This window comes from Takifugu flavidus, chromosome 8 (genome assembly GCF_003711565.1).
Source record: "Takifugu flavidus isolate HTHZ2018 chromosome 8, ASM371156v2, whole genome shotgun sequence".
Lineage (NCBI taxonomy): Eukaryota > Metazoa > Chordata > Actinopteri > Tetraodontiformes > Tetraodontidae > Takifugu > Takifugu flavidus.
In genome coordinates this window covers 2,676,635-2,690,442 of record NC_079527.1, presented here as the reverse complement: position 1 = coordinate 2,690,442, position 13,808 = coordinate 2,676,635, and the positions used below count along the sequence as shown (strand labels likewise).

The 13,808-nt window shown below is 41.7% G+C and overlaps 1 protein-coding gene across 4 annotated transcripts; it reads right to left on the bottom strand.

Annotated features, from left to right (window-relative positions):
- Window positions 1-677: 677 nt before the first annotated feature.
- On the bottom strand, window positions 678-13,805 carry ano11 (anoctamin 11). 4 transcript variants are annotated; one of them, XM_057039693.1, is made up of 25 exons: window positions 13,486-13,804; window positions 11,161-11,328; window positions 10,917-11,061; window positions 10,305-10,416; window positions 10,042-10,229; window positions 9,867-9,974; window positions 9,394-9,530; window positions 9,270-9,327; window positions 9,075-9,185; window positions 8,826-8,991; window positions 8,530-8,620; window positions 7,926-8,022; window positions 7,694-7,837; window positions 7,410-7,547; window positions 7,004-7,102; window positions 6,796-6,898; window positions 6,394-6,505; window positions 6,254-6,308; window positions 6,033-6,130; window positions 5,046-5,182; window positions 4,768-4,973; window positions 4,539-4,675; window positions 3,988-4,078; window positions 3,521-3,692; window positions 678-2,565 (listed from the first exon to the last, which is right to left on the bottom strand). In XM_057039693.1, exons 3-25 carry the CDS (start codon window positions 11,037-11,039, stop codon window positions 2,531-2,533), a joined length of 2,718 nt encoding a protein of 905 aa, XP_056895673.1. In that variant the 5' UTR covers window positions 11,040-11,061; window positions 11,161-11,328; window positions 13,486-13,804; the 3' UTR covers window positions 678-2,530. The 4 variants fall into 4 exon arrangements, with proteins under 4 accessions (XP_056895673.1, XP_056895670.1, XP_056895672.1 ...); XM_057039690.1 differs by having other exon boundaries at window positions 6,796-7,102; window positions 13,486-13,805; XM_057039692.1 differs by having other exon boundaries at window positions 6,796-7,102; window positions 11,161-11,277; window positions 13,486-13,805.
- Between the last annotated feature and the right edge of the window lie 3 nt (window positions 13,806-13,808).

Below are 13,808 nucleotides of genomic sequence, written 5' to 3'. Positions count from 1 at the left end.
TTGAGACAGAAAATGACATGGAACTATGAAAATGTTGTAAACCGAATGGTAAAAGCATGATTTTTCACCACAGCTTGATCATTGTGTGCCCGTTGAATGGGTGAGGTGTGTGTGTGTGTGTGTGTGTGTGTGTGTGTGTGTGTGTGTGTGTGTGTGTGTGTGTGTGTGTGTGTGTGTGTGTGTCTCACTGTAGTGGAGGTCCAATAAAACATGATGGGTGGCTGAACTTGTTATGTCATCAGTGGTTGCTGGCTAAAAGTAGGGGAATATTTTTTTGGTTGAAGGGAAAATAGTATTGGCTTTAATGCACATTAACGGCTAATTAACATCACAGGAGTAAACAAACAAACAATAAACCTCTTGAAATTGGGTCTCATCCGTCACACAGACATAGCTCTAATAATGATAAGAAACACTTAAGATTATTTCTTGTTCATTATTTTTTCCCAAGAAATGTTTAAGCTGAAGACAAAATGCAGAATTTTTCTTTATTTACAGGAATTTATAACCTGTGCTGGTTTCTAATAGTTTTGGAGGTCTATTTCCTCGCAGTCTCTTGTGGAGCAGTGGAACAGACACACGTTTAAAAAACGTTAGACCGCACAAACGAAAGCTAAACCACGTTCTTCAGACTGCTTGGAAACTGATGCTGAAAGATAAAAGACTTATCAACACCATTGTGTGTTTATAAGTTTATTCGGAACAACATGAAAATCAGAATATGGACCTTGACTGGAATATGTGCAAAACAATATTCATTATCGTAGCCATTTCTTTGATAAAGTGAATCAACATCGTCAAGAAAGATTCTCAAGAATCACATTCCTTTGCTGCTCCAGTCCACATCCAACTTGCCGTGGATGAGGACTCATTTAAAGTGAAATGTTATTCATTTGTATTTAAGTATTGCTTTTGCACTCAGTGGTTTTAACCTTGGGAGGGACTTTTGTCCATTAAAAGTCCATTTTAATGCATTAAGAAACTTATTAGAAAATAAAAACATATTGCACTATTTAGTCAGAGTTTGGTACAGATGCAAAATAGAAGGTTTACTAATGACATATTCATAAAAATATGACAAAAAAATATTGCTTTCTATCACTCTGTATTGCTTCTTTGTTGCTCAGCCTATAAATTATCATTTGGGTTTTTTTTCTTATGGATTTTACTTTTCTTATTGCTGTCTATTGTTTTCACCCTGTGTTAGCATCTGGAGCTAACATCTAATAGCCCCCGAAAGGCTGCTGTCTGTGCAGCAGATGATGGATCAGTCCGCTGGTGTTCACAGTACATACCTGTGCTTGTTGACATGTGCTAACTCACTCTTCCTGCAGGCCAGAAGAACTCAAACTATTCGCATGGCCAGGAGAAGGTTCATGGAAAGAAACCAATATTTAAGTCCAAAAAGAGACAGAGGGAGAGCAGCGTGCAGACATATGTAAAGTTGGTGTAAAGAGGAGGGGGAGGGGTTAAAATAAAAGACAGGAGTTGCCCAAGGCTAGAGGTGGTGTTTGTGGAGGGGGGGGGGGGGAATCATCAACGAACACCTGTCTTTTCTGACACCTAATAAATCAGCGTCTGCAGCTCTCTCCAATCTGCAGGGAGTTCCATCATGTGAGGGAGCGAAGAAGAGGGCAGAGGAAGATCTGCCACAAAAGGAGCGCTCAGACCTCCAGAATGTTCACAAAGCAATGCTTAGTTTCTCCATGTGCTTGAGGACTGGGGTCATCTGCAAACCTTACATGAAAACAGTGCAGAGCATTGATGAACATGACGAACAAGCGTGGAGAAAAGGTTAACATACAGAGGTATCGATTCAAAACACAGTTTACAAATGATTTATAAATGGTCTGCAGTGATATAATAAATCATGAATGAGCTGTTGTAACAGGTACTGCCTCCTTCCTGGAGATTGGTTTGATTAAGTTCCCAACATTTCAAACTAGAAAACTAAATATCATTGCTAATATGATTACTTTATCTGCTGGTTTAATCCAGCCTTAATATATTCTCGTGCTCTCATAAAGTGCACCTTTGTTTGGATCATGTTTTTGGACTGCACGCACTGCAAGTATCGCATGCAGGAGAGCGTCATTTACGATGATCCCTGCAAAATGCTTGAATGATTTTGCTGTTTGTTGTGTCTCGAAACAGTCGACACAAGGCAGGTTCTGCTTGAACTGAGCTGAAGTGGACTGAGCAGGACCGGATCAGATTAACTTGTAACCAAAGCAAATCGAAACGTATCAAAGTGAATTGATTTGCTCAGTTGTTTGGCCTCAAATTGCACCACTGACTGCGTTGGGCTGCACTGCTCCGTGTGGCTGTGATGCACTCACAAAGAAAGAAACAAGTTTCATCATGGTTGGATTGTTCCTCTCTCATGCAGCTACTTGCTTGTCTTGCATTTATTTTGATTTCAGACAAATATAAAATGGAATTCAGTCATAAATGGTGTCCCACAAAAGTGCCTCTCTCTCTCTCCTTTCTTCCTGCTCCTCCACTCCACCTTTTTTCCCACGCTGAGGTCTTATGTCACGTTTGTGCGGAGCGACGGGCGATTCACTGTGGCCACAGAAGATGTCGTGCCGGAACAGAGAGAGGAAAGTTAGTCAGAAGAAATACCATCTGCTTCCCTGTTGCATCAGTAGAATTTTCCTCCTGATCGATTTAGATCCTCGACCTTTTTCCAAATGTTCTGATGCTCCGAAACGTTTGGCTCTATTAGATCTAGCATACAGTTTTTAAACCCACACTTTAAAGCTCATATATAGTGGATTTCTCCAGGTATGGGAAGCAGATGAAGGTGATAACAAAGTTGATTCCACCCAGATGTCACGATAAAGTCATGATTGCATTTTTTCCTCTATTGGGAATTGGCTGGAAAAATGTAAGTGAACAAGTAACTGTACAAACAAGAGTCATTATGTTGTCTTTTATCTATAAACTATGCACAGGTGATGAGCACTAGGCACATTTTATTACATTATATTCCTTTTTTAACTAAGGCAATTAGCCAGTTGCAGATTGATTTGCAGAGGATTCAGTGCTCAGGTTGTTTATCCTATTAAAGTTGTAAACTCTAATGTATCGTTCCCGTAATCACATTAACATCAGTATTTCTACCTTGCTAACTTTCTAAAGGATCATTTCTGTGTGGCACCAAAAATATTATAACTATCTAAAAACTTCAGCTCAAAAAAGATGTGGGTCGATGGAAACAGGCGCAACAACTGTTTCGATATTCCGATTCTTTGTATTTGAGTCAGCAGAACCTTTGAAGACATCATAAAAGTTAAAAGATAACTGTAATCAGAGATCACACACTGTTTCTTTGTTGGTGTTGTTCTTATCAAATATGGTCTTGTAAGTTTACTGCCCCATATTTTATGACACTTTGCAGAGTTTCACACCTTTGAGCCTTTGTTTTGTGTTTGAATGCACCCACTCATATGTTATTTTAGAATGATTACATTTTGATTTTCACCAAAAGATCACATAGCCAAAATTTGGGGCTGACCTGGACCGGAGGTTCCCAGGGTGGCAGCGGTGACCCCTTGGAAGAGAACCTCATGATTTTCAGCCAGAGCCTGCTTGGCCAGGTAGCGCTCCCTCTTGATCTTCACCTCCAGAGACTCGGGCACATCAGGTATGACCCATTCGATCGCTCGCAGCACAAAGAAAACTACGTGCTGGGGATGGAGAAAGATAAAGATGGTCAACAGACTAAACATAACTGCTTCCTGGAAGTCTGTGGATATCAGTCAGGCCCATCTCAAATGCTGCAATAAACACTCAACTCATCAGAATGAAACCGAGAACTATTTCTCTGCTGTTTTACAAAATAAATCCTAAATAAAATGATACTACACTGACAAATAAAGTGGCAAAAAGACACCATGAAATGTGAATGTACAGTATAAAAACAAATTACATACCAAGACTCAAATAAAATCGGTAGCACGATATAGCAAAAGTATCTCCTACCTCAAAAGCAATAATAAAGCCAAGTCTGATGGCAAGAAGTTCCCAGTAAAACAGCGTGTATTTTCCGTTGTTGTCTCTGAAATCTTTGTATCTACAAGATACAAAGAGTGACTGTAGAATATACTGTTGTTTCATCAATATGGTGGATCTCTTCACTCCAAAATCAAGAGTTAGACATTCAGGAATATCCACATTTGGCAAACACTGGAAGAAATTAAATGACTGAATTCTACCAATGAAAAGATAATGAAAACACAAAAGAACAAAATAACAATAGACAGAAGCACAGTCTATTTGGGAATGTTGCATCATGTGATGCTGTGACATGTCTGTTAAAGCACATGCAACAAGTCTAACAGGTTTGGACGACAAACACCGCCACCTAAATTAAAAGTCAGACCAGTTTGTACCTTTGAAAAACACACTGCCATGCTCTTAAATAATTGGAAATGCAGCGTGAGACCCAAAATTATGTTAACATACAAATTTAAAAGCGTAATCCAAAGTTAAAAATGCAAATGTAACATCAAAGCTTGATTCCACACTCCTACCTGCACAAGGGGTAGTCAGTGTAGTTAAGAGGGGCATAAGCCAGGGTAAAATTCATGTATCCATGGAGTTCATTATCAAACTTGTACTTGTAGAGCAGACGAGGTAAAAAATCAGCCGTGAACGCGATTAGGAAAGCCTGCAGAGGTCGGACAAAAACGACACAACACACTGTAGAGCAGAGATAGCCAAATATACATTTGTGGTAAATATCACCGTCCTCCAACTCACATTTGCAGTGACGGACATGTGTGACAGGATTTCCAGGATGTTTAACCACACTCCGATATTCTGGGCGCGCTCAGCCACCGGCCGCTGGTACTCGCACACAAACTTGTGGGCATCCAGACGGATTTCAACCCAGTTGTTGAGGAGAGCAAAGAGTGGTGCGAGAGGGCACGCTGCTACGAAGATGGTGATGAACCCAAACTGGAGCACTGCGGACCAATGACACCGGAGTAAAACATGCTGCAGGCCCGATAGTCTCGCTGCCATCATCAGTGACGTACCCATCTCCAGATACTCCTCAAACAGGCCTTCAGACTTCACCAGCTGGTAGTCTTCTTCCCACCTGTGAATTTCCACGGTCTCCTTCGCTCCGATCACTTTGTACACACCTCTCTTCTGCAGCCAGACCCTGACTTTACTGTAAGGGCAATGTGGGTTTTGTTTTTTTTTAAAAGTAAAATTAGAGCTAACTCTAATTAAGCTGCAGAATAAAGACGTGAAGATTTTGATAGCAGAGGTTAATATGACAGAAACGCCATCGTTCTTCTGCGTAGGAAATAATGGGTCACGATTTATCAGAGGGTTCAGAGAATAAATATGGATGAAATAATAATTTGGTTGCATTTTTTTTATATAGAATCTTGTCACCGACTGCTCAAAGCAGTTTGAATTCTCTCATTTATGACCCTGATCTTGTGTAACACCTTTGCACCATCCGGGCTTCCCATTTAAACATGAACTCACATGTGTATTGGCACGATCTGGGGTTCGGTATCATGCTCAAGGGCACTTTAGGAGCAAATCCAAACTATCACCCTGAAGGAGCTGAGGAACGCTTTATAACATGAAATCTTATAGATCACTTTTTAAAAGATCACCAATAAATTCACTGCAGATGCAAGTCAAGACTTGGAATCTTGAGCCAAATGGAAAATTCCTAAAGCACTCTCCCGATTTCAAAATGAAGGAAAAGGCACAACTGAGAAGCCAAATGACGGAGATTTGGTTTAATCCTCCTGACTTCAGGCAGCCGTTCACTTCAAATGGCATTGATCCAAAAAATTAAATATTTCATTTACAGTTCCTCGTAGAAAATATATGATTTCACATTTGGGTTTGTTTTTTGCTGTCAAAATTAATTGGACCCAGTTGTAAATGTACCGCTTTGATGCCCGTGACAATTCCCTAGCCTCTGTAATTCAGAAAAGTAGCATAAAAGTACATAATATTCACCAAAGCCAGATAATTGATTCGAAGAGGAAACATACGGGATAACGAACTCCTGAACGTTATTGATGAATTGTTTTCCCACCATGATGATGAAGAGCTGCTGGGCCAGCTCAATGAGGCAGCCACCAGGACCACACTGCAGTGGGAAGGTGCAGAGGCACGTACACGACACAGCAGAGAGACAGTCAGGTGAGGTTTTGAAAGGGGGAATGTGTAATATTATTACCATCTGGCATTTCCAGGTAAATTATTGACTCACATCTTCATTCCTCATCCCAAACAAGGTGCCATAATTGTTTGGGTAGCCCACAAACCTAGTGACACAGAGAATTCAAACACTTTATATCTGCCGGTATGTGTGTGTGTGTGTGTGTGTGTTCTGCATGAGTCCTGTCGCACCTTCCTTTGAAGAAAGCCACATAAAATGGAGAGGAGTAAAAGTTGACGAACTGGAAGATGAACACCTTAAAAATGAAGGCGTTCTCGTACTGGGTTTGTGTTCGATGCATCTCTGCAAGACAGGAGATCAGCGCAAAAGTGATGAGTGATAAAAGATCCTTTGTTGTCTGGAGACCAGCCTGACTAACGGGGGTTTCTGTGTAGTCACTTAGACGTGTTGACGCAGCAGTTTCAAGCTCTGCATATATTTGTAATTAAGAATATGTAATGAAACATCAGTTAAGAGTACAATAAACTGTTCTTTGGTCTCTTTGGCTGCTCACTTCAGACGTCTCCCCTAACCATGCGTCATTTGAGGAGGAATCAATGGATTGCCGCAGGTGGGGCAGGACTGATTCTTACCCCACTTTGTGAGCTGCTCAGCTAAGGCGGTGTAGATTCTGCCCATCAGCAGGATAAGGCACAGATTCACAATGCTGCTCAGGATGTTGGCTATAGTTCCTGCCTGAGGACAGAACCACACACACAAATGCAGGTGCTGGAAGCACTTGTTCATCGTGTGTGTGTGTGTGTGTGTGCGTTGGGGGGGGGGGATTATAGGAATACGCACCTCAATTTGAAGGAGGTGATTCCTAGTGTGAAACATCATCACCGTGATGATTCCACGGCACATGACCACCGTCACCAAGAAGATCATCACCACGCACAGCTGAGAAGGTGCACACAGAGGAGCAGCAGCATGTTAACACTCCTCGATGAGGTCGCGGTGGGGGCACACTGCAAACACAGGTGTTCCACACCTGGAACCTGCTGCGTATTTAGCAGTGTAGAAATCAAAGCCGCCCGGATTCCCGCCACCGAGAGCTTTGATCCTCTCGTGGCGGGAAGGATTAGGACCTGTATGGGTCCTGATTTGAATATTGAGGTTCATCACATCTGAGACATCCCATCCGATTACAAATTGGCCACCATGAAACCAGTTTTGGAAGATCGGATTGGCATTCAGTGTAACTGACCATGATGATGATGACCATGGAGCCAGTCAGCATGCGAGACAGCTGCGTCCTCTTCGGGAAGTAGGGCTCCTTCACCCCTGTGACCGGGTTTGGCTCCATCATCGTGGCCATAGCTGCGAACTCAGGCCGGGGACGCTCCTGTAGGAATGCGTGGGGGTGAGATCGTGTCACAGGGTGACATTTGCAGTGTTTTCTTAAAGGGCTTCCTGGTCAAACAGGCTATAACACACCCAGGACACCAGTGTGATTATATTGCAGTGTAAACAAATGAAGGATTGAGAGACCTCCTCTTCATGGAACTCCATGCAGTCCCAGTGATGAGCCAAGGTGACCATTTTTCTCTTCCAATATTCCAGAAAGCTTATGGCCCAGAAGGACATGAAGATACTGAAGAAGACTGTTCCTGCGTGGTCAAATAAGTATCCTATCTGCAATGCCAACAGACAAGGTACAGAGTCAAACCTCAATTCATCATTTAAAGTCTCTCAACAGGAAAATGAATAGAAATCTCATTACCTTGGCCATGGTGCAGATATCAGACATGTTCCAGGCTTTACATGTGTTACAGAGGGGACACATTAAATAAGTCCCTCCACTATTGCAGATTTCCTTCCTGTCAGCACAGGGATTTTAGTCAAAACAATAATCTATATACATATATCTAAATTGATCATAGTAGACTTCCCTTTACATGAAACCATAAACTCAGCACAATAACTGGACAATGTCAATTATTGCCGCCATTTTGGCTGAACAAATCAGTCAGACCAGATCCCAATGTTTGGGGATTTCTTGTCAAGATTTTGACCACGACCGCCTCCTATCCCATCATAACTTTTAGCATTCCCCTCCCTGATTTGTAATTACTTTTGGCCGTCTATGAAACTCCAAACGCACTTCTCGGACACGCGGCAGTAACTGACCGTTTTCTGAACCGGCACCCGGGACCTGCGGTGGCAGGTGGTGCTGCTCAGCCCCAACATGGCGAGCAGCACTCAGAAACCGCTATAATGAGTGATTGGTGCAGAGAACAAATCTAACAACAACCACAATGCAGGTAATGGAGCTACTGCGGTAATTTAAGCCAATTTCTCAAGCTTTAGGAGGCTCTAAGACTCACGCTGCGGTGTCGGTATTCATGGATATGAGCCCAGACACAAACACCAAGGTTCCCACCAGTGCAGCAGGTAGCAGCCAGGTTGTATAGAAACCTACGCAGACATAGAGAAGTCATATTCTTGACAAACAGGCTCAGTTAGTGCCGTTTTATAACAGTATAACCATTTGAATCCGTGGCTGTTCACCCATTAAAATGAGTATAATATAAATGAATCATTGTTGCATTATTGTGTCTTGACTTTGAGCTAATAAACACTTAGACTGTGTTACTGAAGTAGAGCATTTATGTATAATTACCCAACCAAGCAAAGTAAAATGCAATCTTCTCCCCAAAGTACTCCCTGATGTGGTCTAAAGGTTGATACTTGTGCCAGTTACGCCAGCGAGCCCAGTACTGGTAAAGAATTTGCCTCCGATTCAGTTCCTCGGGGTGAACTCCATAAGTCGGAAGCTTATAGTAGCCCTGAGGCAAAGTGACGATAATGTACCGGTCAAAGATCAAAACAGTTTTATTTTGAGACTGAAGAGCCAATATTAGGATCTAACCTCATGAAGAGGGAACGCTGCCGTGTACACTCCTTCGTTCAGCAGCCGGTCCACTCCGACCTGAGCGTTCTTCCTTTTGCCGTAAACCGTCCTGGTGAGAATCTCATACGCCTGGAACAAACGACTGAATGGAATACCCATCTACCAGAACCACCTGATTAAAAGACATGCTGGAGAGGAATCCCCGACACTCACCACGCGGTGCCTCTGCGTGTTGGTGAAGAAGTTCTCACGGTCGTGACTGCCAAGGAAACTAGACGGAGACATCAACATTTAGAAGAAGAACGGTCGTATCAGTTAGTGTTGACACGGCGCTCACTTCTCCATCTTGGACTTGCGGAAGGCACAGGTGTAGTAGTCCAGCGGCCTGTTTGGCACCGGCTCTAGCATGATGTTGGGGATGCACAGGCGTCTTAGCAAATGTGCAGAATAGTTAAAATCCAGGTACGGTTGTGCCTGCAGGACAAAAGGAGAAGAAATTCAAATAAAGTACCAAAGTACAGATGTTATGGTGTCTGATATTAGCATTTTATGCCTCTGTAAGGATGACTCCTGATACTGAAGTGACTCTTTAGATGCAAGTTTGCTGGACAAATCGTGGTTTTTCCCAGGTTGCCATTGGCGGTACGAGAACATGTGCAGAAGGTCGTGCCGCACAGCACGCAAATGCTATTATGAATAGCTACAGCAAGAATAACAAGTCATTTGCGAAGGGCTAATATTTGTACAAGCTTTAAACTTTTCACGTTGCATTAGCCCTGTACTGACCGCACACATTTTGAATAAACTCACCTGCAGCGGAGCTCTGAAACTCAGCTCTTCCGCGTAAAAAACCATCACTTCCCACGGAACGTTAAGCTTCAGGAAGTGTATTGTCCTGCTTTCATTTGTCGTTTCCTCCTGAACCAGAACACTCGGTCACTTCAGGTTACACGAAGGGCCTGACTTGCGTCTGAATTTGCAGCACCTTTTCCGTGAGCAATCCAGCGGACTCCAGATTCCGCGCAAACTTTTCCCTCCACTGGACCGGCCTTGTCTTCTTGGGTTCGGGCCTGTTAAGCTCCACGTTGGTCGAGGCCTCGCCCTCTTCATTGGTCGTCCTCTCCTTCTCCTGCCGACTCTCCTGCGAGCTTGTCTCCCAAACCAGGACAAAGTCTGACCCCAAGATGAATTTAGGTCCAATCCCAAACAATAAGATGATGAAAGAAATAAGCAAGGATGACTGAATACCTATTTTGGTTCTTCCATCTCTGAAGAAATTTCCCATTTGTAGGTTGATGTCGTCTTTCGATTGGATCTGAATGGAATCACGGTCCACCATGTCTCCACTGGCATCTAAAAACTATAAGCAACCAGAGCAGTGAGTTACAATAGTTCATTAAAAAACAATCCGGCGCCGCACCTACTTCCTTTTCCTTTTCCTGACTCCAAATCACTTCTTCAATGGCTGGTTAATGTGCTCTTTAATGGGGTTTAACCATCCATCTTGCATCAATATGAACATGATTTCACCATAATGAAAGAGTCCCTCTCATCTTTTACTATGGTGAAATCATGTTCAAATGTATGAATATTGTTGCTTTTTCTCCATGTTCTTTGCTTTTGTATTGACTGTAAAAGTAACTTTATTTTTTTCCTGGCTGGATCTAAATATTCTAGATACGTCTGTCCCATGTCTTTCTGTCAGGCTGCTTTAAACTGCTGCGAATGCTTTTAATTCTGATTTTTAAACAAAATTAGAGCAAGTTGAGCAGATTTGACAAACTGTACGTGCACTTGTTTTACCGAACTGCTGTGAGAAAGGGCGACATACTGCAGCTTTCAGAGTAAAAGAGTGCTCACAGATTTTGGGGCGCTGAAGCTCCCGTTCTGCAGGCTCCCGTAACTCTTTATGGATCCCTCATAGTCCAGGTCCAGCAGGACTTCTTTGTCTTTCTTCTGCATTTCAGAGCCCTTCCTCAACATGGTGAAGGCCACTAAAGTTGTTCTGGGTGAGACACATATTGAGCATTTATACACTTTTTACTGCAGAAGAATCTGTGTTTCTTAAGTCTAAAAACTAAAACTACTAGAAAAGTTACTGTACCTTTTTTGAGTGACTCCTTTGCTAAACTATAGATTTGCAGCGATCTGCCCTGGCCTTTCCCACCCTCTTCTCTCTCTCTCCGCATCCGTCAAGCTGAGCTGGTCTGCTGATAAAGAGCTGTGGAGTACCGTAATGGAATGAAGATGCAGGCATACACTTGTGGCCCCCCTGAATTTTAGCAGGGGAATAAGCATCAATCCATGCAGCTTCATGAATAATCCACAGTAACAGCCAGCAACAGACTTCAGATGGAATAGAGGGAGAAGTTTCAGCCCAACACGCAGATTAGGCATGAAAGATGCAATTTGTGGGGGGGTGTAAATGTCCCCCCTCTTCTCCTGCAGCAGCATTGACATGAGGCAAATGATCAAAAGGTACAAAGTGTAGAAACTTAATTGTCTTCATAAAGTAACAGGAAATGAGACGTGGGCCTGTGCCATCGCGAGTTTGGAATAATAAGTATAAAAATCAATCATTAATCAATGTTGAAGCGCTTAGACTCTGTAATATTATGTAGTCACACCATCCCATGAAAATCTTCCCCAACATCTTCCCAGCAGCCAAAAAGGTAAAAAGATTCATGTAAAAAATACAATTAGGAATTAACAGAGGTGCGACGTTATTCAAAGTCTTGGATAATGTCTCCTCGCCAGTCCGGCGTGATCAAACAAAGGAGCAGGATATGGGCCACTTTACTCCACCTTCAGAGTGATTCCGCCTGCATCAACGGCAGCAGCCCTGTTTATTCTGCACGCTCGTGTTTTTAGACTTCTGATCGCTTGTCAAAGCAAAGACTGACTGAATAATGCCGTGTTGTTCTAAAAGCTTTATTTGTAAGGCTTTAAACAATGACGTGTTGAATCCAGAGAAGCACGACCCGGTAGAGTCACATCACGTAATACCAATCTCAAAGATAATATATTTCCTGAGGACTTTAATAACAAGGCAAAGAGTGTTAATTAGTGACATTAGTGTAGACCACACAAACATAGACAAGTGCAACCACATGAAACTGATGTTCCTCCATTTATCATCATAAACATTGCTTAATCTGGTACGTGTTTTGGACTATAACAAGGGCTACGGAAATGCCTGCAGAAAATTAACCTTATATTTTATATACTTGATTTCTAAATTTTTACAAGACGTTAGACATGCTTTTTTTTTTAAATAATGAGGACACATTTGTAATATGTATTTTGTATTGAAACGTCCTGATCCAGGGACATGGAGGACATTTATCCCTGCTCAGTAATTTTTAAGAGTAGATGACAGTAGGCAGTTAAATGTTCTTTTTCTTTGACTGCTGTAGAAGAATTAAAAGTTATTTTTTAAGGTTGTTCCAAACATTACAGTTGGTTTTATTGCAGCTGTTTTTGGTGCTTTGCTCTGGGTATACACCGCAATAAAAACACACTGGAAGACATTAGCATAGAAATGAGCAAACTAAAGTTTGAGACAAACAGGTTTTCATTCAATTTGAATAAAACCAAAACAATTAGGGATTTAAGAGAGGAAATTAGTTGCACCACTGCCTATAACATGATATTTACTTGATCTGGGAAGACAATTTAAAGTTCACCAAAATTCTGTCCATGCGCCTCGATGATATAAAATGAATAAATCAAACTATAGATAAAAACTACTTACAATGTTCCTCATGAAAACTCACCAAAACAAATGCATTTTTCAAACATTGTGGAGTATTTAACAGCATAAATAACCTGTTCTACCTTAAGGCAGTATTCATTTTAAGGGAGTAATTTTTTTTTTAAACTCGGAAGAGGTTGAAAATCCAGTGTAGATAGATCAGCCAGCCAGCCAGCCAGCCAGCCAGCCAGCCAGCCAGCCAGCCAGATAGATAGATAGATAGATAGATAGATAGATAGATAGATAGATAGATAGATAGATAGATAGATAGATAGATAGATAGATAGATAGATAGATAGATAGATAGATAGATAAGACAGACAGACAGACAGACAGATAGATAGATAGATAGATAGATAGATAGATAGATAGATAGATAGATAGATATAGACAGATAGATAGACAGATAGATAGATAGACAGATAGACAGATAGACAGATAGACAGATAGACAGACAGACAGACAGATAGACAGATAGATAGATAGATAGATAGATAGATAGATAGATAGATAGATAGATAGATAGATAGATAGACAGATAGACAGATAGACAGATAGACAGATAGATAGATAGATAGATAGATAGACAGATAGATAGATAGATAGATAGATAGACAGATAGATAGATAGATAGATAGATAGATAGATAGATAGATAGATAGATAGATAGCTTACCTGGTGCAATCTAAGGTTGTGCTGGGCTTGTACATGCACACTTGGTGCATTTGCAGGCATTCTGGCTGCAGAAACAGTCATGGAGCTGCTCACTCATAGGACAGGAAAACAAACATTGTGCATAAGTCTATAGGAAAACACGTATGTGAGTTCCCAATTGGTCGAGAATATGTAGAAAGCTGGAAGCAGCAGCCAAACAGATACAGGGAGCAGCTGAAAATAAAATCCGGCTAAAAACTAAAAAAGCAGAAGAGAAGATTAGAGAGTATTAAAGCGTACACATAGACTCGCAGAGGAGGCAAATATGACTGACGGGTGAAACA

Coding starts and splice junctions, on each gene's coding strand:
- ano11 (XM_057039690.1), bottom strand. CDS start 11,039: ATGTTGAGGAAGGGCTCTGAAATGCAGAAGAAAGACAAAGAAGTCCTG. Junction 8,992..9,074: donor CAGCGTTCCCTCTTCATGAG/GTTAGATCCTAA, acceptor ACTTTGCCTCAG/GGCTACTATAAGCTTCCGAC. Junction 8,621..8,825: donor ATTTTACTTTGCTTGGTTGG/GTAATTATACAT, acceptor ATGTCTGCGTAG/GTTTCTATACAACCTGGCTG.